At 40.7% G+C, this 21,938-nt stretch overlaps 6 protein-coding genes across 9 annotated transcripts in view; 4 read left to right on the top strand and 2 right to left on the bottom strand.

The window, feature by feature from the left end:
* Positions 1-141: 141 nt before the first annotated feature.
* LOC139819621 (U3 small nucleolar RNA-associated protein 15 homolog) lies at positions 142-3,124 on the top strand. Its single transcript, XM_071789105.1, has 5 exons — positions 142-374; positions 1,129-1,711; positions 1,882-2,102; positions 2,242-2,680; positions 2,777-3,124. The coding sequence occupies exons 1-5, from the start codon at positions 285-287 to the stop codon at positions 3,016-3,018; spliced, it is 1,575 nt and encodes a 524-aa protein (XP_071645206.1). The 5' UTR covers positions 142-284; the 3' UTR covers positions 3,019-3,124.
* Positions 3,125-3,192: 68 nt separating this feature from the next.
* Positions 3,193-4,880, bottom strand: LOC139819626 (programmed cell death protein 7-like). Its single transcript, XM_071789117.1, has 3 exons — positions 4,040-4,880; positions 3,583-3,790; positions 3,193-3,488 (listed from the first exon to the last, which is right to left on the bottom strand). The coding sequence occupies exons 1-3, from the start codon at positions 4,878-4,880 to the stop codon at positions 3,365-3,367; spliced, it is 1,173 nt and encodes a 390-aa protein (XP_071645218.1). The 3' UTR covers positions 3,193-3,364.
* Positions 4,881-5,065: 185 nt separating this feature from the next.
* On the bottom strand, positions 5,066-5,906 carry LOC139819632 (tubulin-specific chaperone A-like). The gene is made up of 2 exons (XM_071789131.1): positions 5,565-5,906; positions 5,066-5,292 (listed from the first exon to the last, which is right to left on the bottom strand). The coding sequence occupies exons 1-2, from the start codon at positions 5,692-5,694 to the stop codon at positions 5,066-5,068; spliced, it is 357 nt and encodes a 118-aa protein (XP_071645232.1). The 5' UTR covers positions 5,695-5,906.
* Positions 5,907-6,062: 156 nt separating this feature from the next.
* On the top strand, positions 6,063-8,366 carry LOC139819631 (histone lysine acetyltransferase CREBBP-like). 3 transcript variants are annotated; one of them, XR_011733785.1, is made up of 5 exons: positions 6,063-6,395; positions 6,493-6,576; positions 6,661-6,780; positions 6,875-7,301; positions 7,954-8,366. XR_011733785.1 is itself a non-coding variant. In XM_071789128.1 (4 exons), the coding sequence occupies exons 1-4, from the start codon at positions 6,255-6,257 to the stop codon at positions 7,211-7,213; spliced, it is 684 nt and encodes a 227-aa protein (XP_071645229.1). In that variant the 5' UTR covers positions 6,063-6,254; the 3' UTR covers positions 7,214-7,556. The 3 variants fall into 3 exon arrangements, 2 of the variants coding, with proteins under 2 accessions (XP_071645229.1, XP_071645231.1); XM_071789128.1 differs by lacking the exon at positions 7,954-8,366 and having other exon boundaries at positions 6,875-7,556; XM_071789130.1 differs by lacking the exons at positions 6,493-6,576; positions 7,954-8,366 and having other exon boundaries at positions 6,875-7,556.
* Positions 8,367-9,745: 1,379 nt separating this feature from the next.
* Positions 9,746-15,896, top strand: Temp (protein prenyltransferase alpha subunit repeat-containing protein tempura). The gene is made up of 2 exons (XM_071789108.1): positions 9,746-10,106; positions 13,734-15,896. The coding sequence occupies exons 1-2, from the start codon at positions 10,030-10,032 to the stop codon at positions 14,947-14,949; spliced, it is 1,293 nt and encodes a 430-aa protein (XP_071645209.1). The 5' UTR covers positions 9,746-10,029; the 3' UTR covers positions 14,950-15,896.
* A 2,163-nt stretch (positions 15,897-18,059) lies between these two features.
* The window catches only part of LOC139819620 (uncharacterized), a 64,268-nt gene continuing 60,389 nt past the window's right edge, over positions 18,060-21,938 (top strand). The window contains exon 1 of one of the 2 annotated variants that reach the window (XM_071789104.1): positions 18,060-18,760. In XM_071789104.1, the coding sequence (XP_071645205.1) occupies positions 18,670-18,760 (91 nt within the window). In that variant the 5' untranslated portion in view covers positions 18,060-18,669. The remainder of the gene's footprint in view (positions 18,761-21,938) is intronic. The other variant, XM_071789103.1, reaches the window with a different exon arrangement.

Here is a 21,938-nt window from a genome sequence, read left to right as displayed (position 1 = left end):
TAAGATAAAATTTAAGCGATTATACTTTAGCGGCGCAGAATATTTTAATATTTGAAATGCGACGCTTACTCTCTCCGAGATTTATGAAAATGTAAGAACATTCCAACATTTCCAACAAAGAAATGACGAGAGTCGAGTGGCGTCCGTACTTACGAACAGTGGCGCCAGTGGTAGCGACATTTTTTATTTTTTTTTAGACCTTCCTCTTCAACAACTTGCTTCGAGAGAATCGCGATAAATGCCGGAGCTGGACGCGAATTTTGGATTGTTTATAACTTTGAAACATGACGTCGTTCAAGAAAATAAATACCAAAGTCTTCGCCAGGACAGGACCGGAATTAACCGAAGATAATATATATTGGAAGAAATATACGGTACGTGTTATTCAGGTTGAGATACTTACCGATGCCGCGTCCACGTGCGTAACCTGTAAGTGAGAAACAATCGTGTTTTTTTCGGCAGGACAATGAAATAATGGAAAAAGAAAGTTTGGGTTAAAGTCTAGATATAACTGTACCATATAACTTCCTCGATTTGGAAACATCCCTCTAAATTTAAAAGAAAAAGTAGCACGCGTTCACATTTTATCTTAGCACTTACATTCTCTAATAATATAGCAAGTAAAGAGGAAACTTTTATTTATTTATGGAATATTTTAATTTCTTTGCTGGCAGCACATCAATCTGAGTTAAAACGTTATAGCTCTGTTCGGTTATCGATGCGACTTATGAAATGTTGCTTATAAAATTATGAACTATAATAAATAACCCTTACAGAAATTTAATACTGTAAGTGATTATTTGGCTAGTGATTAATTACTTATTTCGAGTATTAAAAGTACTGTTTTTAATGATTTTAATACTCAAAATAAGTAATTACTAGTCAAATAATCACTTACAGTATTAAATTTCTATAAGGGAAGTGTAAAATAAGTAAGATCCGGTTTAATACTGAATAGCCTAAATATTTGCGATATAAATATAGTTATAGTTATACCATTAATTCATATAATTTATTTTTCATGCTCTTGTTTTTATGCGATATTTAAGATATTTCTTTTATCTCTGTATTCTTACAACTGTCTATGTAGAGAATGATAAATTACCCGTGGTAATTGTATGTTGACAGCCACCAGTTTTGATAAAGGAATTTGGTCCGATAGACTACATTGACTTCTCGCCAGTGGAGCCACATTACTTCGCAACAACCTGCTCGGTACGAGTGCAACTGTATAATCCTATCACCAAGTTGGCCACAAAGACTTACAGCAGGTTCAAAGAGGCCGCGTACGGAGGGTGCTTTCGTCGAGATGGCAAACTATTGTGCGTGGGTGGAGAAGAAGCGGTGGTCAGGCTCTTTAATATCAGTTCGAACAGTATGTTGCGGATCTTTTCCGGACACAAGGCCGCGGTGCACCGAGTTTTCTTCACAGCCGACGATCTTCACATTGCCTCATTCTCGGACGACAAGACTGTAGCGTTATGGGATATACCTAGTGAGAAACAATTGATAAGTTTCAATGAACATACGGATTACGTCAGAGCTGGCGCAGTGAGCCCCGTGTCCACCGATGTGTTACTATCCGGCGGGTATGATAAGATCGTAAATATGTATGACGCCAGGACGAATAAGAAGATATTCAGTGTTAATCACGACGCACCGGTGGAAAGTTTGCTCTTCTTGCCCACTGGAGGAATATTCCTGTCTGCAGGTATAATACTTGCGACATCCTGACTGTTTTATGTATATGAAGTTTAAAAGTTTCTCTCTCTCTCTTTAAATTCTCTCGTAATATGTATAATAATTTAATGTGATATACATTTTCATATAATTGATGCTTTATGTATAAAAATGTTCAACATTTATATGTAATTTTATAAGGTGGGACAGACATCAAAGTATGGGATGCTCTCGCGGGTGGCAAATTGCTCGCGAAAATCACGCAACATCATAAGACTGTAACTTGCCTGAAAATCGCTTCTAATGGTCATAGAATATTGTCTGGTTCGTTGGACAGGCACGTTAAAGTTTATGACGCTGGAACATATAAAACTCTTCATGCTTTGGACTATCCCAATGCGGTCCTCAGCATAGGAATTAGTGTAAGAAAAAAAATGTGTTTTTGTCATTACACGTCTGCTTGCATCTACACTTATTTAATAAATTTAATTTATTACTATTAAATTAAGCGATTTATAAAAATTGATATATCAAATTACATATGTTAATATTAAATTGCAGGCAGAGGACGAGACCGTTGTAGCCGGTATGGTAGATGGCCTGATTTCTGTTAGGAGGCGCGAAGAAGATGCAAAGGATGTAATAAAACCGAAACGCAAGAAGGTGTCGTACAGGCACGCGGGCGAAAATTTGCATGTACGGAGTATCGACGTGGTCGTGCATCAAGAAGTCAAAGAGATAATGAGCAAGCATGACGCCTGCTTGCGAAAGTTTCAATATAGTAAAGCGCTGGATTGTGTCATGATGAATTATGTGGTTAATAAAACGCCGCATGTCACCGTGGCGCTTACGCAGGAGCTCATCAGGCGTGAAGGCTTAAGGCGAGCTTTGGCCGGTAGAAATGGCAAATCCTTAGTTAACATTATTAAATTCCTGAACAAATACATCGGCAACATTCGTTTTGGAAGAGTATTATCGCACGTAGCGAACGTATTGTTAGGTAAGTTTTAAATTTCTTTTTACACTTCTCTTTAGAAACTCACATCTTTCTTGGATTAAAAAAATTATACTTATTCTTTGTAATTATTTTTAACAGATGTGTACGAAGACCATTTGGACGAACTGTCAGAGGAAACACGAAAAATGTTTGCTATACTGTCGCAAAAGTTACAGGAGGAAGAGCAGTTGATTTTAGCTTTGACGCAATTGCAGGGTTCAATGCAAATTATATTATCTGGTGCCGAAACGTCTTCTTTGCCTGTTATAAAAGAGAATCAAAGCTTGGAACCATCAAACGCCGCTCAAACGGAACGTGATATTATCTTAAATATTGGTTAAACTTAACTCTTGTAAAATATTACCGAATTGTACGATAATTTTTGTAAAATACTTTTCTGTATATAATTTTATATTAATATTAAATTTCTCGAAATAAGTAAAACAAGCAACGATTTAAATATCTTCACTCTAGATTGTTCCTTTCGATGAATAAGTAAAGAATAACAAGTTGAGTTCTTTGAAAATTGAAATAATATTTCTTTCCATATCGTATAACAATTTTTGCGAAAGCATAGTGAAAAACTTTATCATGGTGTATACAAGTCGCGTGACTTGATTAAAAATATTCTAGTAAATTGGTTTTTTTTTTCAAGTAAACTTAAATTGACACGTTTATTCAATAATTTCAAGAAGTCTCCTTATTTAGGCATTTTTGCCAAGCAGCAGAGGATGGTTTTTCAGGCACTATCCATCCAATTGGAATCGTTGTTGCATCAGTTTCCGAACTGATGAATTTATCCCAGGCCGCACTAAAATGCAACAAAAACAGATTATTTTCTCGATTAAAAAAAAAAGATGTATTATCTATGTGATTTTAATTACATTTCAATATTAAGTACACACCGAATCATGATAAAACCATCGACATTCTTGTAGGATTGTTCAGCAGCCAATATACTTGTTCCAAATAGTACATTCTCCCAATCTTCGAATATATTTTTCGTTTGCTTTTCGATCCTCTTTTCGTTATCTGTTTTTAGCATCAATTTTAATTCCTGCTCTTCTATCGCATATTCGCGATCCAAAGTAGTCCACTGTTCCATTAATTTAGCTGCAACATACATTTGTCATTAAAAATAAAATAATACATTATAATTAATATCATATTTGCACGAAAAAGTTAACGCAATTCTAAATCTCGTTATTAAATATTTCGTTATTAATCGCATTTCATATTTATTTTATTTCTTATTATTGAAATCACTCATTATTACGTTTGCATTATTACAATGCCTACTTTTTGTCTTGAGCGTTTTGAGCAGCTTATTACAAATAATGATTTATAGTAATAAAACACTACCGATAGTATCATTGAACGTTTCCTCAGCTGCCGAGGACAATTTTTCGCCCCTCGCTCGAGCGATGTTCGCCTTGATCTTTCGCAAGTTCTGTAGTTCTTGCAAAATTCCCAGATATTTTCGCGCATCGTTCCTCTTGCTTCGCACGTCGGATAAAACCATGTCTGCATCCTTGCGCAATTTCTCCTCTTGTTTCTCCCGCTCGACTACCGCCTGCTCCTTTCGAATCCACGCGTCAGCCTCCGCGTGCAATCTCGCTCTTCTCTCTTCCTTCATCGACTTCTCCCTTCTCCATTCTTTCCTTCGGAGCCGTTCTCTCGTACGTTTTTTCCTACGTTTTTCTAAATCGTTCTTAACTTTATTCAAAAAATTCACGTCTTTTACAGTTTTCAAGATCTCGCAGATTTCGTGTTTCGCAGCGTTACAGGCACTGACCTTCTCCCGCCATTGCGCCTCCGGTAGATCGACGTTGCTCTCGAGTTCCGCGCAAACAGCCTCAAGTTGCTTATTTAATCTAGCCGCCGATATCAACGCACTCTTAGCAGCCGCGATCTTGAACGGATCTTTCTGTTTGCTTTTGGTAGGAACCGCCGATTTCGCCTCTCCGAGAAACTGTTCAATGGCCTTCTCATCTTCCTGTCGCCTTCTTATTCTATCGATTGACGTCGCATTATTAACAGTACTGTCATCACATGTTACATGGCTTGGATAAACGTTATAATATACATTCCCACCGTAATTTACGTTGTACGCAAATTGTTGCCGAGTTACCGGATAGTACATATTAAAATGCACATTTTCATAAGTCTGTCCAGTATCTTGGAAAGACTGACCACTGTACATATTTGTATAATAATATATGCACCTTCAAGTGAGAACAATAAAAAAAAAAAAAGAAAGAAAAACTTGGACTGTAATAGTTCACGTGTAGAATTAGTCAATCGTAAAGGGTTAGTAAAAGTGAAAAAATAAGAATGTAGAATAGTATTGAAAAATAATTTAGCAAGTCATCGGCAAGCACTTTTCTTTTAACACATCTGCAAAATATCCCCTTCCTTCGGCAGCTGCTCTTCCACCTCCCGGAGCACTTTTTCAGCCTCGACGTAACCTTCAACTTCTTTTAAATCTTGCTCAGTGTCCAGGATCTTCTTGAGTTCTTCAAACGCTTTGACGAGACGCCTTTGGCAGTCCGGTACCATCATAAGGGACTCCTGAAGCACCTCCTCTTGCTTCTTTATGTCGTAGTTATCTTTGTCTGCAACAATACACATTCTGTAAATAAAATTGTTCGACAACAGTTTGCCAGGGACATTATTTCGAAGACATGAAAAAATTAAAGAAAGAAAAGCATCTACAAGTTTTTTTAACGAAGACGTCTGTTAAAACATTACAAATGGAATATTACACTGTCATTATTATCAAACGAATCGGCAAATATCTTGTACTACGCAGTTACGAAACGTCTCGACGCCACGTGATACGGAATCGCAGTCCTTTCTCTCCTCGCGGCTAAAAAGCGATCCTCACCCTGCTCCTTCAGCTTTTGTACCCTCTCGCGCTGCTGCGCCGCCTCTTTCTCGTACGTGACCTTCTCTTTCGCGAGGCGCTTCACCACTCCTGTCTTAATCTTGAGCGTTCTTATGCGCGGGTCAGACATTATTTATTCGTAACGTTCGAACCGGAAGGCTTCGCCTCTTTGAGGGACGTCGTGAACGGGAGAGGCTGGAGTTGCGGATGCTGCGTCGAGAGATCGACGGGTCCCCTCGATGTTTCTTTTTTTGCCTTATTAGGCAAGGGCGAGTCGATAGAAACGGAATTGTGACCGACACGGCGATGCGACGAGGTTATGTACATACACGCCTGACGCCTCGAGCACACAGTTGACGGAAACGGGAAAGTCGACTTCCAAATAGTCGACTTGTAGACGTCGACGGAAAGTCGACTTCACACAAAATTGCATAGGCTGTATAAGCATAGCATAAGACCGCTGGACCAATGAGCATCTTATGTAAATCAATATGGCGACTTTATGCTGGATGCTCATTGGTTTAGCCGTCTTTATGCTAAGCTTATGCTAAGCTTATGCTAAGCTATGCATTTTGTGTGCGATGGCCTTTAAACTAAAATCTATAGTTTACGTCACGTACACTATAGCATTTTAGTTAACTAGAGTGAATTTTGGAACGCAGCCTAGATGGTACTGGTGAAGGGGAGGGGATGTTCTTCGTGCAAGTTAACAAGCACAAGCACGAAGCACGTGCGGCCGTGAGCATCAGTGAGCATTCACAATTTACATCGTTCACAAGCCGCAAGCCGCTCCGATCTCAGATCACAAAGAGACAGGGTTGGGACGGTTGGGTAAGTTAATTCCTTTTTAACTAACAAGGGAACCTCGCATACCCGAAAAAAAGTATTCGACATCAAAATTTTAAACAAAATTTTTATTAAAAATTAGAAAAAAATTTCAAAAAATATGCCTTACACTTGCAACAACTGTAAAAGTCACGTGGAGACCAGATACCATTGTACAGTTTGTGATGTATGTATTAGATTGCTTTGAAGAAAAATACTTTCGTCACTTTTCATGATTTTCATGCTTATTATACGTGCGATTTTATTACAGGATTTCGATTTATGTGTAAATTGTAAAGATAAGGACGGTCATCCACACCCGATGGAAAAACTTGGCTTTGCTTTGGATAATGGCTCTCCGCCTGCGGATGCGGAACAAACCAATCCACAGGTAACTTGTCGGTTTATTCTAAAAATATCTATGTATTGTAATTACGATAAACCTATAATGTGCTCGTATCTTTTTTTGTTTCTGCAACCTGTAGGAACCCAGGGAATTATCGATACAGAGGTGCATTCTATCATTGGTGCATGCCTGCCTGTGCAGAGATGCTAATAACTGTCGTCTACCGAGTTGCCAGAAGATGAAGCGAGTGGTGATGCATACAAAGAATTGCAGGAGAACGACCGAAGGCAGGTGTCCTATATGCAAACAGCTGCTTGTGCTGTGTTGTTATCATGCGAAACACTGCCAAAAGACCAAGTGTCTCGTTCCATTCTGTTCCAACATCAAGCATATGATGAAGCAGCAGAGAAGCAATATGCAAAAGCATGCTCCTCGACAGTTTATGCAGATTCGCAGAAGCCCATATACGCCCGATTAAACGCCGATACGCCGAACCAAATATTCAAAATATTCAAGAGCAATCTACCGTTGATGGCCGTCTTTTATCAAGCAACGACAACAACTTGGTCAGTATGGTGGGGGATTTGGTGGCCCATTGGGTCCTAATCAACCCCAACAACAACCCAAGTAGCAAAGTGACGTCAGAAGATTAGAGCTCTAGATTATAAAAGTAGTTCAAACCGCCATTACAGTAAACCATAATTAACACTACATGTTTACTGTATGTGTCATTACATAGTTAATATCTAAAAATATACATATAAAAACAATTCTTTCTGTTTCTCTCATATTTACTTGAAAATACAAAAATTAAGATTTGATTTTGCTTACATCTTCGAATTCTGCCACAGGCCATTTTTTCAAATGATCTTTCGGGACAAAAGGGAAGTGAGACAATACTTATAAACAATTGCCCATTTTATCGTCATCGATTATCATCTACGATATCCTGATTCAATTTGTTCTTTTTCAACGCTAGTTGCGTTCTTAGTTCCACGAGTTGAATAGAATCCCTGCTAATATTTCTCCATTCGCTGATTATCCAAATTGCTACGATCTATCAATGATGATTAATACATAAGCTATTTCTAGGCAATTAATTTCCTGATAAGTTCCAGACAAATAATCGTAAATGATAAGAGCTAGGAAGAGATTAAGAGATAGATTTCAAATTCTTAGCAAGAACATCAACATAACGCCAATTTTATAATCTTTTAGGAAGTCGTCGACGTAACTAATATCAGATAATAGATCGTATTCAACCCGAGAATGAGAGAGTTACATACTTCTCCAAAAAGTTGACCGATTTCTGGAGAAGTTGTGAAATGGCCTCTTTGCCCAAAAACGTCTCTAGTCGTGTAATAACCTGCAGTAGGATGGATCAAGATATCTCCTTCATGCATTCGGCGAGCGTTATATGGGACCGCACGCCAATATTTTTGCATACAATTGTCGATACGGATCCGTTTTCTTTTCTAAGCTGCTCGATGAGCATATCTTATTTGCGATAGAAGAAAAAAAGTTCGCGCTAATCGAAATAGCCTAATCATGTTAAATACTTGCGCTTTATGTAGAAATAAATATATATTTATAATAATTATAAATTATTTATTAAACTACAATTCATGAAACTGTGCGATAATTAATTTTTATATGAAAATTATTTTCATATAAATTAATTACAAACTCTTTGGGCGATATAGGTTAGATTTATTGGTTAGGTTTTCCATGAAGCAAGGAAAGGAATAACTACAGAAAGTATAGAACTTGGAAGAGAGAATTGGTCGCGTTCAGCTACCCGCTTCACTTCGACCGCCTGACGTTCGTCGAGATCTCGATTCGATTTCGCGGCACGGAGGGGGGAAGTCGTTAATTCGTATCGATATTTCGCTGCGATATTCAGTTGGTCTTGCGGCGATTCTTCGTCGTGTCGCGCTTTGAGTTTTATCGCGTCCTATAAACGCGAGAGCCTTCGCTTTATCGTACAGCGAGCAGCGGCGTACGCGCGATTATCGTTATCGGGGATCCGGTAAGATGGAATTTACCTTATTATCGGATTATAATCGAGTCGCGGCGTTATCGTGTCTCGTCCAATATGAGACCATGTCCGGACGTTTACGGTAATCCGCGATCATTTTCCGAAAGGCGATATAAAGTATATCGATAAAGTGAACAGCAATACGTTGTGGTTTACGCTGGGAAGTTTATACTTTCATGATATTTTTCAATTGTTTGCGTCAAGTGGCACTCGAAATCGACGTTTTACGTCGAATGTGAAATTATATATAGGGTGTACATTTTAATTTCTTAGTTGATTTTTTCGACTAGTTTCTCAAGATTATCTTGTGAACGTGAAGGAAAACGTGTTGGATAGAAATCAAATTTTACAAGATTAGAATCTAGACGTTAACGTAGTTTAATTGATTAATAAAATTTTTAGAGATAAAAAACCCGCGCGGCGCATTTTTGCGACCGGCAGCAAAGTCCGCCATTATACGCTAATACTGAAATATTTGATGTAACGGAGCAATAAATGTTTCGATAGCGCGTAATTTTTAACATAATAAGTTTGTTAAAAATTTAGACAAATAATCTTCCACGTTTTACTTTTACTTTACATTCGGCGTTACGATACGTGTAACATACATATATTCTACTTGCACAATTAAAAGATAAATTAGGAAATGTGACGTCGCTAATATAAAATAATCCGATAAAGTAGCGAGAGTGCTTTGTCGCAAGATATTTGAGATTTTTTACTAGCCGAGACAAACATCAGTTAATAGATTTATTTTCGCGAGAAATTAGTCGAGCATTCGTCACGTATGCCTCATCGATTTCCGGAGAAATTTACGCGTCGCGCAAAGTAGGATTCGATTCGTTCGCGCGGCGCGCGACGCGGCCGGGGCCGCTCGAGCGAAGTTGGCGAGCCTGGGCGGCGCGCCCCGCGCCCGGCCCGACTCGCGGCCGACTTCGCGCCGCGCGCAGCCGAGCGTGCCCGAGGCCCGCGCGCCCGCGCCTCACTCCGTGCTCCGGCGGCGCTTCCGCAGAGCGAAGTGCCGCACCGCCGTACAATATACGCCGCAACGGGACGTGCCGTGCGCGGCGGCGAACGAGGAAGAGGAAAGAGAGAGGAAGAAGCGAGAGAGGGAAACCGCGGACGAAGAAAAGGAGGGTGGAAGAGCGAGAGAGTGTGAGAGAGAGGGAGCGGACGCGAGGGTGGTGTGGTCACACTGGCGCGTCCGCCGTCGATTGATAACGTCCACGAGGGAGATGTGATGTGCGGCACGCGCGATGGTGGACAACGAGTTCCCGGCCGCCGAGAAGATCCTCCGCGACATCGAGAACACCGTCCGGAGGAATCCCACCATGTGAGTGCGCGAGTTTCCTCACCACACACCTTTTTCCGCTCGCGGTTGTTAAAGTCCGAAGGCCCCCCCTCCCCCCTTTCCTGCCGCCCCGACGCGCGTGGGCGTATTTTGCGGTTTTGCTCATCGCCGTGTGTCCCATCTCGCCGAAACGGGAAAAACCGAGATCGGTGGAATCCGCGTGACCGAGGATCCGAGTGAATACGCGAAAGGCCTCTCCCCCCTCCCCAGCCGTTCGTCGTCGTTTCGCGCTGTCGTGATTGTCGCGAGACAGCCGATCGCGCTTCCGCGCGCCTTGACGTTTGCGGCGATTGCGATATTTGCGATTTTGAACTCGGACGCAAGCCGCAACCGTCGCGACCCGTCTTGTAACGTCGCGGTTAACGTTTCTTAATTCGTCACACGTCGGATCCGCTCATTATTTTCAATACATTTTTCCACATCTCGCTACGATTGTTTTCCTCTATCCTTTCCAAGTCCGAACGCCATGCATGCACGTTGATATCATTCTCGATAATCGAAGGAGAGACGTGGCGCGTGAGAGAAAAAGCGGACGAAGCGGTGGTCCGATATATACGTATTAATGTATTATCGATTTAAAATCGCCGCGGACTTCACGCAGCGAGGGGATCCTAACCTAAATGTGACTCTCCGAGAGCTGCTCCGTTTCGCAGACCGCACTGCAACACCCGCAAACCGGCAAAACGGATGTAACGGAACACGCACCGCGGTGCTAACCGCGCAGTTGCGAGGGCGGAGTCTTCGGGATGGGTGGCGAGAGGGTAAGGGGGGGGAGGGGTACGAAAAAAGCGTGCACCGGCGATCGCGGAACAGTCAACCGCGAGGCGATTTTAACGCGACGATCGATCTCGCGCGCGCGCGAACTTCCGCCCACGCCGCTCGCCGTTATGGCACCGTGCGGTATTACGGTAATAGCCGCGAAGTTGACTGTGAGTCCATCACGTGCTCCAACTGTAATTGACCGCTGCTCTAGATCATAATCTATGAAATATTAAGAGAAAGAGAGAGAGAGAGAATAAAGCACAGTTGCTCGATTTAACGTTGGCTGCGTTTAGCGGTTTGTGTTTAGTGAGTCTTTATTACGATTGGTTTTCCACTCTTAGATCCAACGAGGAATTAAAGGCAAGGACCAATCATATTAAGGAATTACTAATGTCTACAATGCAGATTAATTTTAATCTCGGTTTAACTTATTTTCTATCTTTTTTTAGTTCCAAGTTCTATTTTTTCTAATTCTAATTAAATTAAGGGTACAGTTAATTGTATAATACATTGGTAGAAATAGACATAAGTTGCTCTTTTTTTGCTGAATGCAGCTATTAAAGCGGGGAGCACACAGACTTTTGCATAACGCATAATGCGTAAGCATAAGAAAATTGATTGGTCCATATACATATGCATAAGGAAATAGACCAATCAATTTTCTTATGCTTATGCATTATGCGTTATGCAAAAGTCTGTGTTTCCCTTCTTAACTCTCTCTCTCTCTCGGTATCGTTGAAAGTTTTATTATTGCGAGCTATGCAGAGATTTATTCATTCAACGGAACACACACGATGGAATAAATAATACGTATTTCTTTTTCCTTTCGAATTATTCATGGCGCAGTCAATTGCAGTGTAATCATTATAGTCGATAGCTGTGTTAGATGTAACGTAGACGTCGGAAAATTACGGTCGGCGGCTCGGCTAGTTCGAATTACTCCGCGAGTAATTAAAACCAATCTTCTTAAGCCTCGGGTTTAACGCGGAACGCATACCTCGCGCGTATGTGAAGAGTAATGACCGAGCATTATTAACGCCCCGTTTTACATTTCATCCCTTTTAATTCGAGACTCTTAATTCGTGTTAGTACGAATAAGAATATTCCGGAGTGTTGTATAAAAACTCGGGAGCTCGTTAAAACCTCGGTCCGAAGTTTATTTTCGAAAAGTGCTCGTTAATCTCGTTATCCCAGTTTTGTCGAGCTCGAGATTAAAATAAATTCGCGTTCGCCGACTATAATTGGGACAAAATAAAAAAAAGGACAGAAGATTAAAGCAAAACATAGAAGAAATCTGCGCGCGAGACAGAGACGGGGGAACGTCGGGGAACGTCTCGTGCGTCGTAAATAATTGGCCGCGTCCGGCGCTCGTAAAGTAGCGCCATCCGGGGAGCATCGAGTGCTAATAATCGCGATCCTTAATTCCGCTTACGTAACGCGCTCGGTTTTAATTGCTCGTTTATTCTTACCGATTTCGGTTTTTCTGAGCCGGCGATCGAGACGGAGAGGAAAGAAAAAACTCTCTCTCACACAGTCGTTTCTTTCCGTCTCGATTTTACTCTCCTTCGATTATCGTCTATCTCCGCGTATATATGCGTGTGATTATAAAAGTTTTTTCGCGTACACACGCCATATACACATAATTATCCGAAGTTTTACGTAATGCGCTTTACGCTTTCGCAATATCGAATACGGAATCGTATGTATAACGAATTAGCTTCAGGATACTAATTTACAGGCTCGCATAAAAAGCATATACGGTCTTATTTCAGTTTTTCTACGATAGATCTAAAATTAGAAATCAGAGAAGGATCATTATAAGCATTTCCTTGAAATACATTCGATTCATACTGATAAGCTTGCTTTTTAAATTGTTGGATTGAGGAAGATTTCGTGCGGGACACAAGGGGACTTGTAATTTTACGGGAGATTATATAAATTTGTCGGTGCAAGATAAACTCTTCTGCAGACTTTCCTGCAGACATCAGCATTGCGACAAATTATTATCTTATTCTGCTGCATCACTCATTCCTAGACGCATTGCGGATTTTAATATATTAATACCTATATTATATTAATCTAGGAAAGGGCGCCTGGGGGTGATTTTTACATCCCAGTGTTAAAAAAGATTAAGCTCATATTAATTTTATGTTCTTCTTTCATTTAAAAAACTTTTTTTGGTTTCTCCTTTTCAGAAAATATTGAATATATATATTGCCCTCAAATACTTATAATTTATAGAACAACCAAAAATATGCAATGCAATATGTAATTAATAACAATGGCTTTTAATTGGCAATTTATAAAAAAAGAATATCAGGCGCCCATTCTTGGATTAGGATTAGGTAATAGAGCATTGTCGAGTATCGAAATAATTGTTTTACACATTTGCTTTTATTCAAACATAAATTAATAAACGCACTATCTTAAGCTTTGTCACGAAAAAAATTGACAATTATTACATTTTACTTTTTTATTCCTTGTCTTATATTCGCCGCATACGATTTAGAATAATTACATACATACAGTTTTTCTCTCTTTTTCTTTCTGTCTCTGATATTATTTTTAATATAGTATGTAATATTAATAGTACTAACGAAATGATTATACATATAAATTTTTATTACGGTTAGTTTTAATATCGCGTACTAGGCCAACAATAAAATGTAGTAATAAGAAATATTAATGTAATGCAGAGGAATTTGGAATAACACAACTGTCTTTATTCACACATCAATTTAAAAGACTCACCAACATAAAAAAACACTCACGGACGTTGCTTTTTTTCTTACAATACGAGCACAAAGCGAAGCGACAATTTTACACGCGACTTCTCTGCCTTCCTAGAAGGAGCTTCGTGATCCTGCCGATGGAGGATAGCGAGAACCGGTCGCCGGTGTTTCACCAGGAGGACAGCTTGGGCCTGGCGTCGTGGTGCGTTCAACCGCTCTACGTGTACACGTATCGCCGGCTGCTGGAGTATCGGCGGACGCGCCATCAGCGGCGTGAGGAACCCAGCACCGTGGCGAGATGGCTGCTGGGCGCCCTGATGCTCAATCCGAGCGTGACCATGTTCTGGAACATGCGGCGGGAGCTGGTGCGCGCCGGCAGGTTGGACCCGCGCGACGAGCTCTCCTTCACCCGACCGGTGCTCTATCACACGCCAAAGTGCTTCGAGGCTTTCTCATATCGGAGCTGGCTGATACCGTTCGTTTTGGACGCCGAGCGACGGACCGACGTCGCCGAGGCGCTCGCCAACGACGAGCTCGAGCTCGTGCAGACCTGCGCCGATCGCTACGCGAACAACTACCACGCGTGGAGCTATCGGCGCCACTTGGTCACCCTGTTCGAGTCCCGCGGTCTACGACGTCTCAGCTTCGATACCGAGTGGATAAACACGCTCACCTGGTGCCGGCAACACGTGTCCGACCATAGCGCGTACTCCTATCGGCAGTTCCTGCTGCGAAAGTACATCCTGGCGGTGGTCTCCTCGGGCAGGGAAACGTACGACAACTCCGGCTATTGCGGGCAGGACGGACCGTTCTTCTACATGGGCCGTCACGACCTCGACGACGACGAACGGACGTTGCTGGAACGTATTCGCGAGGTCGCCGCGCGAGGTCTGGAGCGCGATCACGGTTACTCGACCACCGACGTCCGCAAACTCAGGTGTTACTTAAGGGCGTTGTCGTACTGGACGGAGGAGTGCTTGTTCAACGAGCAGTACATCACCCTGCACGACAATCACGAGACGTTGTGGTGCCACCGCAGGTTCCTGGCGTATCTGATCGCCGTTCTCACCACCGCGTACGCGAAACACGCCTGTTATCGCGAGGACGATTTCTGGGACGCTCGGTGCCATGACGAGCCGTCGCTCGCGCCGCTTCTTCGCGACAGACGTTTCACCGCCGACGACGACCTGCTAATGGCGGCTCACGTGATGCTCGTCAAGTCCTTTTGCTCCGCCAGTGTCGGTATTATTGAGACGGCGGTCAAGCGGCCGCAGGAAAAAGTGTTCATCGAGAGATTTTGCAAGTATCTCGAGAGAATAGGCTTGCGATGATTAGGATTCGCGCGCGAGATTTTCAGCTTGACGAAGGCGCGATCAGCTGATCGCAAGGTTTTGCTTGTCAGGGTAATAAGCGTGGGAATCGCGCATTAATGCTCGCGCAATATGTTCGTTGCAACATAATTTCTCTCTTTTTCTCCTCTCTCTATCTCTCTCTTTTTTGTGATTTCGTCCAAGTCGCGTTAAGACATATTCATGTATACGCTATTATTCAATGGCATACGTGGCCGTTCATTTTGAAATAGCTGCAAAAATGGTTTGTTTTTTAAGGCTTTTGGTATTCTTCAAATATTTTTAAGACGTTTGATTGTGTTTTCAACCATTATTTTCTAATTTTTTATTTTATTTATATATATTTAGGAAAATATCTTTTTAAATAATATATTGATCATATTTCGAACTTAAAACTTTTTGCAGGATCGTTGGTATTAAATTTTTATTTTTAAATGTTACCACCTGACGTTTCTCAACAAGGAAAGGTTTCTTTTTCTCTTATTGCAGGAATGTTGTAAAGATATATCTATAAAGAGATTACTTTTTAGGAAGAAAGATTTTTTTCATAACTTTGAAATATTCCAATTTGGTGCTCAAGGAATTACTCACTTCGATTCGCGGGGCAACTCTTTCGCGTGTAGAGCACGATTGCGATAAGCAGGATTCAATGTAGATAGGCGAAATTGAATCGTTATCGATACTTAATTCCCGCATTGCTCGCTCGCGTAGCGAGTTCGACGAGCCATCGAGTACATCAGTGATACGTAAAAGTGAAATTTAATATAATAACGAAGTGTGTAGAGGATATGCGAGAAACGAAGAGGCGGATCCGTCTCGCCGAAGAGAGATCTCCGTCGAGGGGAGTTGCGAAAGTTTTGTCGTGAGAACAATTATGTATACTTACGAAATATTGAACGAGAAAAAAAATGAAGATACTAGTTTTCTAAGATTGTGTTTCTTTTTGTGTCGTCCCGCAGCGACTGGTGTCCGCCTCTTTATTCGTTTAATTCCTTCAGGGTATAACACAATATACTTAGCGCTCCTCTTCCTAGTGTCCCATTCGCTTAGGTCCGAAAACATCTCGTCGCTCTTTCACGGCGCCTCGTAAATACAGTCTCAAAGAAATTGTTCCGAAAACATCTCGAGCGATTTATACCGTTTGACGTCACCGCCACGATCACTATGTCACCACCGGCTGTCAGCTGCGTTCGGCTTTTTGGCACGACGCGATATAACCAAAATAAACGAACTTTTAAACGCGCCGCTCGCGCTCCTCAGTCACACACGGGCGCTCGTTGTATTCGCACAATTCGCACTTGACTTTGTTCCGCGAGGAAATCAAATAGCGTCTGATTCTTTGGCTACGAACACCGCGTGTACACCTCCAAACTAGAATCGAAAATATTGTAAAAGCAAATGAGATTTTAAGTATAGATAATTGACGTTTTTATTTCCAACATTGTTCATTTATATTTTAGAATTTGAATGATACGTCGCAAATGGGTGTTTCTATTTTATTCGTTGTGAATTTCGAAAGAGTTTCACGTGCCGTGCAGCCAAAGAATTGAAGCTACGCGCGGGAGTGCATCAGTGTGACATGGTTCGCGCCATGTGAAAATCAACTCCGAGTGAAAATCCTTTTTTATTTCTGGGACGGAGAAGCGTGCGAAATTATAATTTACTCGCCCGACGCTCCCGTCCGCACGTTTTTTTGCGACGCGCGATGAACACGCGGAGAAAAACTAATTTCCCGTGCTTACACCACATTTCACGCGCTTAATTAATTCTGGCTAGGTGGGTAGCGTATCGCGAAGTATCGGCATTTCGTTCTTCGGCACGACATGCGATGGAAATAAACCGCCGAGCCTTAACTCGGTCTTTCAGTCGCGACCGAACGTTCGTTATGTGCGGCCAATCATACGCTTATCAACGGCGCGCTTATCGCCATATTGTACCTTCGCCGAACGTCCTGTTCGATTAGACCTCGCCGCTTCGTCAATATTCGGGACCGAATATTCGCGCCTGAATTCGCGATAGCGATTCCCGACGTAATAAAAAGAACCGGCCTGCCGCGGCCGATTTCTACGAGATCTCACAAATTCCTGGAAGCTGACGCGCGCGTCGACACGTAAACTCGCGAATTGCAAACAAGCAGCGGTCGGCTCTTCGGTGTATTACGCGAGAAGTGATACTTCTGGCAGTATGACGTCGACCACACTTTGCGCGAGGTGTTGCTGGAGTGACTTTCCTGTCGGATCGCGATCGATCTCGTTTTACCGCACTTGAAGGTATATTTAAGCGAACGACATAGACTGACTTTTGATTACGAACGTCATAATTGATTCAACTTTGATGGCATATGCGCCATGTTTCATATTGCAACGTATCATATTGCAATATCAAAAACGTGTATTGCTGATGATAAAGTCAAGAGTTACACCTGAAATGGTAATTATAGTCGGGAAATGTTGTAATACTTAATGGAATAAGCTAAATGTATACCAATGCCTGGACATTTTTATCATTTTAGTCCTTAAATAAGTTATAACGCGAATTAAAAAATCAAAGATAAAAATATTTTTCTTGTATTATATTTTTATCTTTGATTTTAATTCGCGTTATACTTATTTAAGAACTAAAATGATAAAGGTGTCCAAACATAGATCTTATAAGTGTCCCAGCATTGGTATTTTATTTAGCAATGTTTTTAGCAAACTTTTTCTTTAAACGTCTCAGTTTCATCCTACATTTATTCTTCAGGTATTAATTAAAATTTAAATTTTTAAATGTCACTGAATCTGTGAAGAGTATTTTGCATAAATTCAAACTCACTAAAAGTCTAGAAAATGCTATAAAGATGTCTAAAAGAATATCATCTTTCGTATGTCTTGGGCTTCCTTGTCACTTTAAAAGAGAAGTTTGATGAAAGTGTATCTAAACTTTTTATCCTAAACTCCAGTTCACTTTATATGATAATGAAATAATATATTTATACATGAGTTCTAGTAATATCAATACAATTACGAATAATAGAAATAATGTATTGATTTTAATTAAACGTAAATATTCAATTGCAGTTCTGATATAATATTTGTCAAAATTTCATCACGCTGACCATTCACTAATCATCTGTTCTAGCATTCCAAAATTCGGCAGTATATATCGTTCGGCAGTTATCAGATCGTCTCTTCGAGTGATTCAGAATCCGGGCAAGGGACCTAGCAAGTGCGGGAAAGAAGACAGTTCCCTCGCGTGGGGAACGAATAAACGGACGGAAGGAAAGAGAGCGACGTTCTCGCGGTAGATAATTTACACGCAATGCACCCGCGAATGAATATCAAACAGTGCGACTCGCGACGGTGGTGAGTGGCGACTACCGGTACCGATCGGCGTCCGGAATGCTCGCGTTTATGAAAAAGAGTCGCGGAGGTATACGTTGCTCGAGTCGCACTGCATTGACGGATCATCGAGGACACACTGTCGAAAGCGGTCGCACGTGACTGTCCCTGTCACTACCATTGGCCGATCCGCGCGATAGGCGAGTAGCCGGTCGATAGGCATCCTCGGGAATTCCTCGCCTGTCTGAGGAATAGACGCGGTTGACCAGTGTCAACTTAGTTTGGCCGAGTTTTGTCGCGATACCACCGTACGCGACCTATTGTTTCTCTCTTCCCATCCTTCCTTTTCCTTACGACCTGGCGGGATTGATGAACGATCGGAATGCTGGAACCGAAAGTGGAAGCGGAAGTGGTCGTCAGTCTGCGAAGGGGCACGAGTTGGAGGATACCGTCGACTTCTCCTGCCGAGGAAGGTAGGATGAACAAGTAGGATTTACCGAAAAGACCTGTGAAGTTTAATTTCATCAACGGTTTTTCTAATCGACGTTAGAGGTGTCCAAAACTAGACTTATCGCATATTCGTGTTGACCTAATTTTCTACCTGTGGATTATAGATAAGATCGTAATCCATAATTTCTAATTTCCTTCAGCGTGCTTATAGAAGAGACAAATTATCTTATGTTTATTTATGATACTGTGATTTTCAAAGCTAATCAGGTCTTGCTTTATAATATCGCATTTTCCGTCTCTTGCTAAACTGCACTTACTAACTATAATAAATATGTAACGTTGATGAGTAAGTGTTTTCGGTGATATAAATATAGATTTGCGATTGTGTGTTGAAACTGATCCGATACTTAACACGCGTTGAGAAATATCATTGCAATTGATATCGTGTATATGAACGTTATGAGAAACGAAATATTCTCTTACTCGTAATATGCGATACAACGTTCTGTGCTTTCATCGCGATCGATATCCTTTAGGTTCCGGTACCAAAGAGCTCTCGTATGTAGGTAATGTATTTGCCTTTGCTATACTAAGCGTTTGAAACTCCGCTTCAAAAGTAATCATTGGAATTCCATTACAATGATACATAGACTAGACTTTGTTGCGATAAAATTTCAACACAAAATTAATACGCGAAGTATTCACAAGTTATCTCTTTCCGGTCGTAAATTTTTTGACGATTTCGGAATATATTTTTTTTTACATAATTTTTATCCATTTCTGCAATTTTTAATCAGTTGAATTATTTAAATCAGCAACTTTTACTTGGCCAGATTAACGATAAGTATTTTTATTCGACCTATAATTGTGGTTACCTTTATTAATTATAATCATCACGAAGTTTCGACCATTGGTTGTGGCCTTTTCGACCGATGTAACCTTGAATATCGTGACGATTATAATGATCAGAACCAACAGTCGTGACGATTGTAATTAATAAAGGTAGCCAGTTGGGTCGAATAAAAATCCGTATTGAAGAATTATTTCTTTGTAATATGTTATATATAAAACTGATTTCTTAGAATGCAAATTTTTTTTTATCAAAGGTACACTTCGAGTTTATCAAAGAATCTGTGATTGAAAAGAAAATCGAGGATATTTTATTGATTCTGTGTATTAAATAACTCATATTTCCTTTCATTTATATTTGTGTATTAGAGACATTTGCATATTTAACCCAAATAACACATCGCAGTCAAAATGACATCATTTTGACATCATATCGACCAAAAAGTGACGTAATATTGGATAAATATGACGTTAAAATGATGTCATTTTGACTGCGATGTGTTACTTGGAAATAAGATGGAAACGTAAGGAGTCTGTGTGAAAATATAGGTAGCTAATGCAAAAATAAAAAAAATATATAATGGCCTTTGCAACACAACAAAGACAATTTCTTATTACTTCTTCTTCTTCTTCTATTAAAAATTTTTATTAATTTTGCTTGCCAGTATTTCTAACGGTACAAAGAAACGTTCTTCCAGAACAATGTATCTTTATTCACGGAACACAAATTCCGGCATTAAGTAATTAGTGCCTAATCGCCGGCCTCGTTCTGACTCATCTTCCTAGCAAAACACGAGCTCGAAAGAACGCGTCAAGTGAAACATGTGTAACGTTACGTACGTCGACATACGATCAGAGACACATGTAACGTATGACACAAGCAACACGTTACGTTTTCTCGCGTGAGCCGTTTGTTATCACGCACATCGTAAGATTATTAATAGCGAGAAGTATAAAAGCATTCGGCGTCGGTGAGGGCGTGTATTTGTGGTTCATGTGCTTATATATATACGTCACGTGAACTCCGTGCCTTCGGAGGGAGATCAAGTTTATTCAGTCGTGATTTTATTTAAATAGATTTAAATAGATTTATTTAATCGTATACACTGTTCTACGCACTGTATTCTACGGTACAATGTTCACAAATCAACGTACGAACATACCTTAACAGATTATTCTGAGAAAAGTTTATGGCCAACAATTGGCAACGGTTGCTTTGGCGCAGAGACGCACACGCGTTCGAAATTAATATTAATAAGCGCCTTTAGACGGTTTCCAAAACTTACGATACTTGAATCAAAACAAAACGTATACTCGGTCCATATCAACTTTAACTTTGTCGACGGCCAATATTTCCACGCCCAAGTGCTCGTTACGCTCCTTTAATCTTTGGCCGGATGTCACGTATAGGTCGAAACCGCGATATGCATTTTTATCCTGAATCATTCGCCTCAAGGTCTTCCGCGGCAGGTTTCGTAAATCCACTTTTATCGGCTTTGCTTGAAGTTTCCCCGACGGGATTTACGTTTGATCGACGACGAAAACAATTTTCCGAAGTCCTGACGTCATTCTATCGATATCGAAACCCGCGTGACGCGATCGGGATAACGACCGCTGGCGGCTTTTTCCCCGGTGCAATCTCACGCCACGCTCCGACGTTCGATATATAATTTTATCTTTGAACATTCCGAGTATCTGTTTGCATTTGTGTGTCGCGAATTTCCGAAATTAAATCCGGTATTGCGACGCGACTTTGTCTGGCAGCCGTCTGATAACTGACGTCACGCTGACCGAATTATTGCAAACAGACCGCGGCGCTCGAAGTCACCGTAAACCTGTCGAGTTTCAACTGCGGTCAAGTGCAGTCGGCGACATTGCTCAGGTATTAAAAATAATTCGGGAAATACACGAAAGAATAACATATTAACAGTTTTAGTTTGATTTATCACTTTTGTAATATTATTTTACAGTAAATTCGCTTAGTTGAAAATAAAGTGATTTTCTTATGTAATATTTTTTTTTATATCAAACCTCGTCGTTAAAGAATCGTTTCTTGCTACTTAATGACGCGTTAGCTAATTGTTTATATTTCGGAAAATTATCCGAATATATATACATTTTTATTGCGCTGGTGTAGTAAAATCTCAGTTGTATAATATATTATATGTACGTATGTATCTTATGTATTAAATTATTTTATAACATATTTTACAATACGTATAATATATAATTATTTATTATTTTATATGTTTTTATTTGATACTAATTGCAATCTAGTTGCGCGTTAACGCGTCATACAGTAGAGCGGAAGGTGAGAATCGTGTGAAACACGTGGAAAATTAATACGCATTA

This window comes from Temnothorax longispinosus, chromosome 9, assembly GCF_030848805.1.
Source record: "Temnothorax longispinosus isolate EJ_2023e chromosome 9, Tlon_JGU_v1, whole genome shotgun sequence".
NCBI lineage: Eukaryota > Metazoa > Arthropoda > Insecta > Hymenoptera > Formicidae > Temnothorax > Temnothorax longispinosus.
Note: the sequence above shows the minus strand (reverse complement) of the source record. Positions and strands in the feature narration are given on the sequence as shown.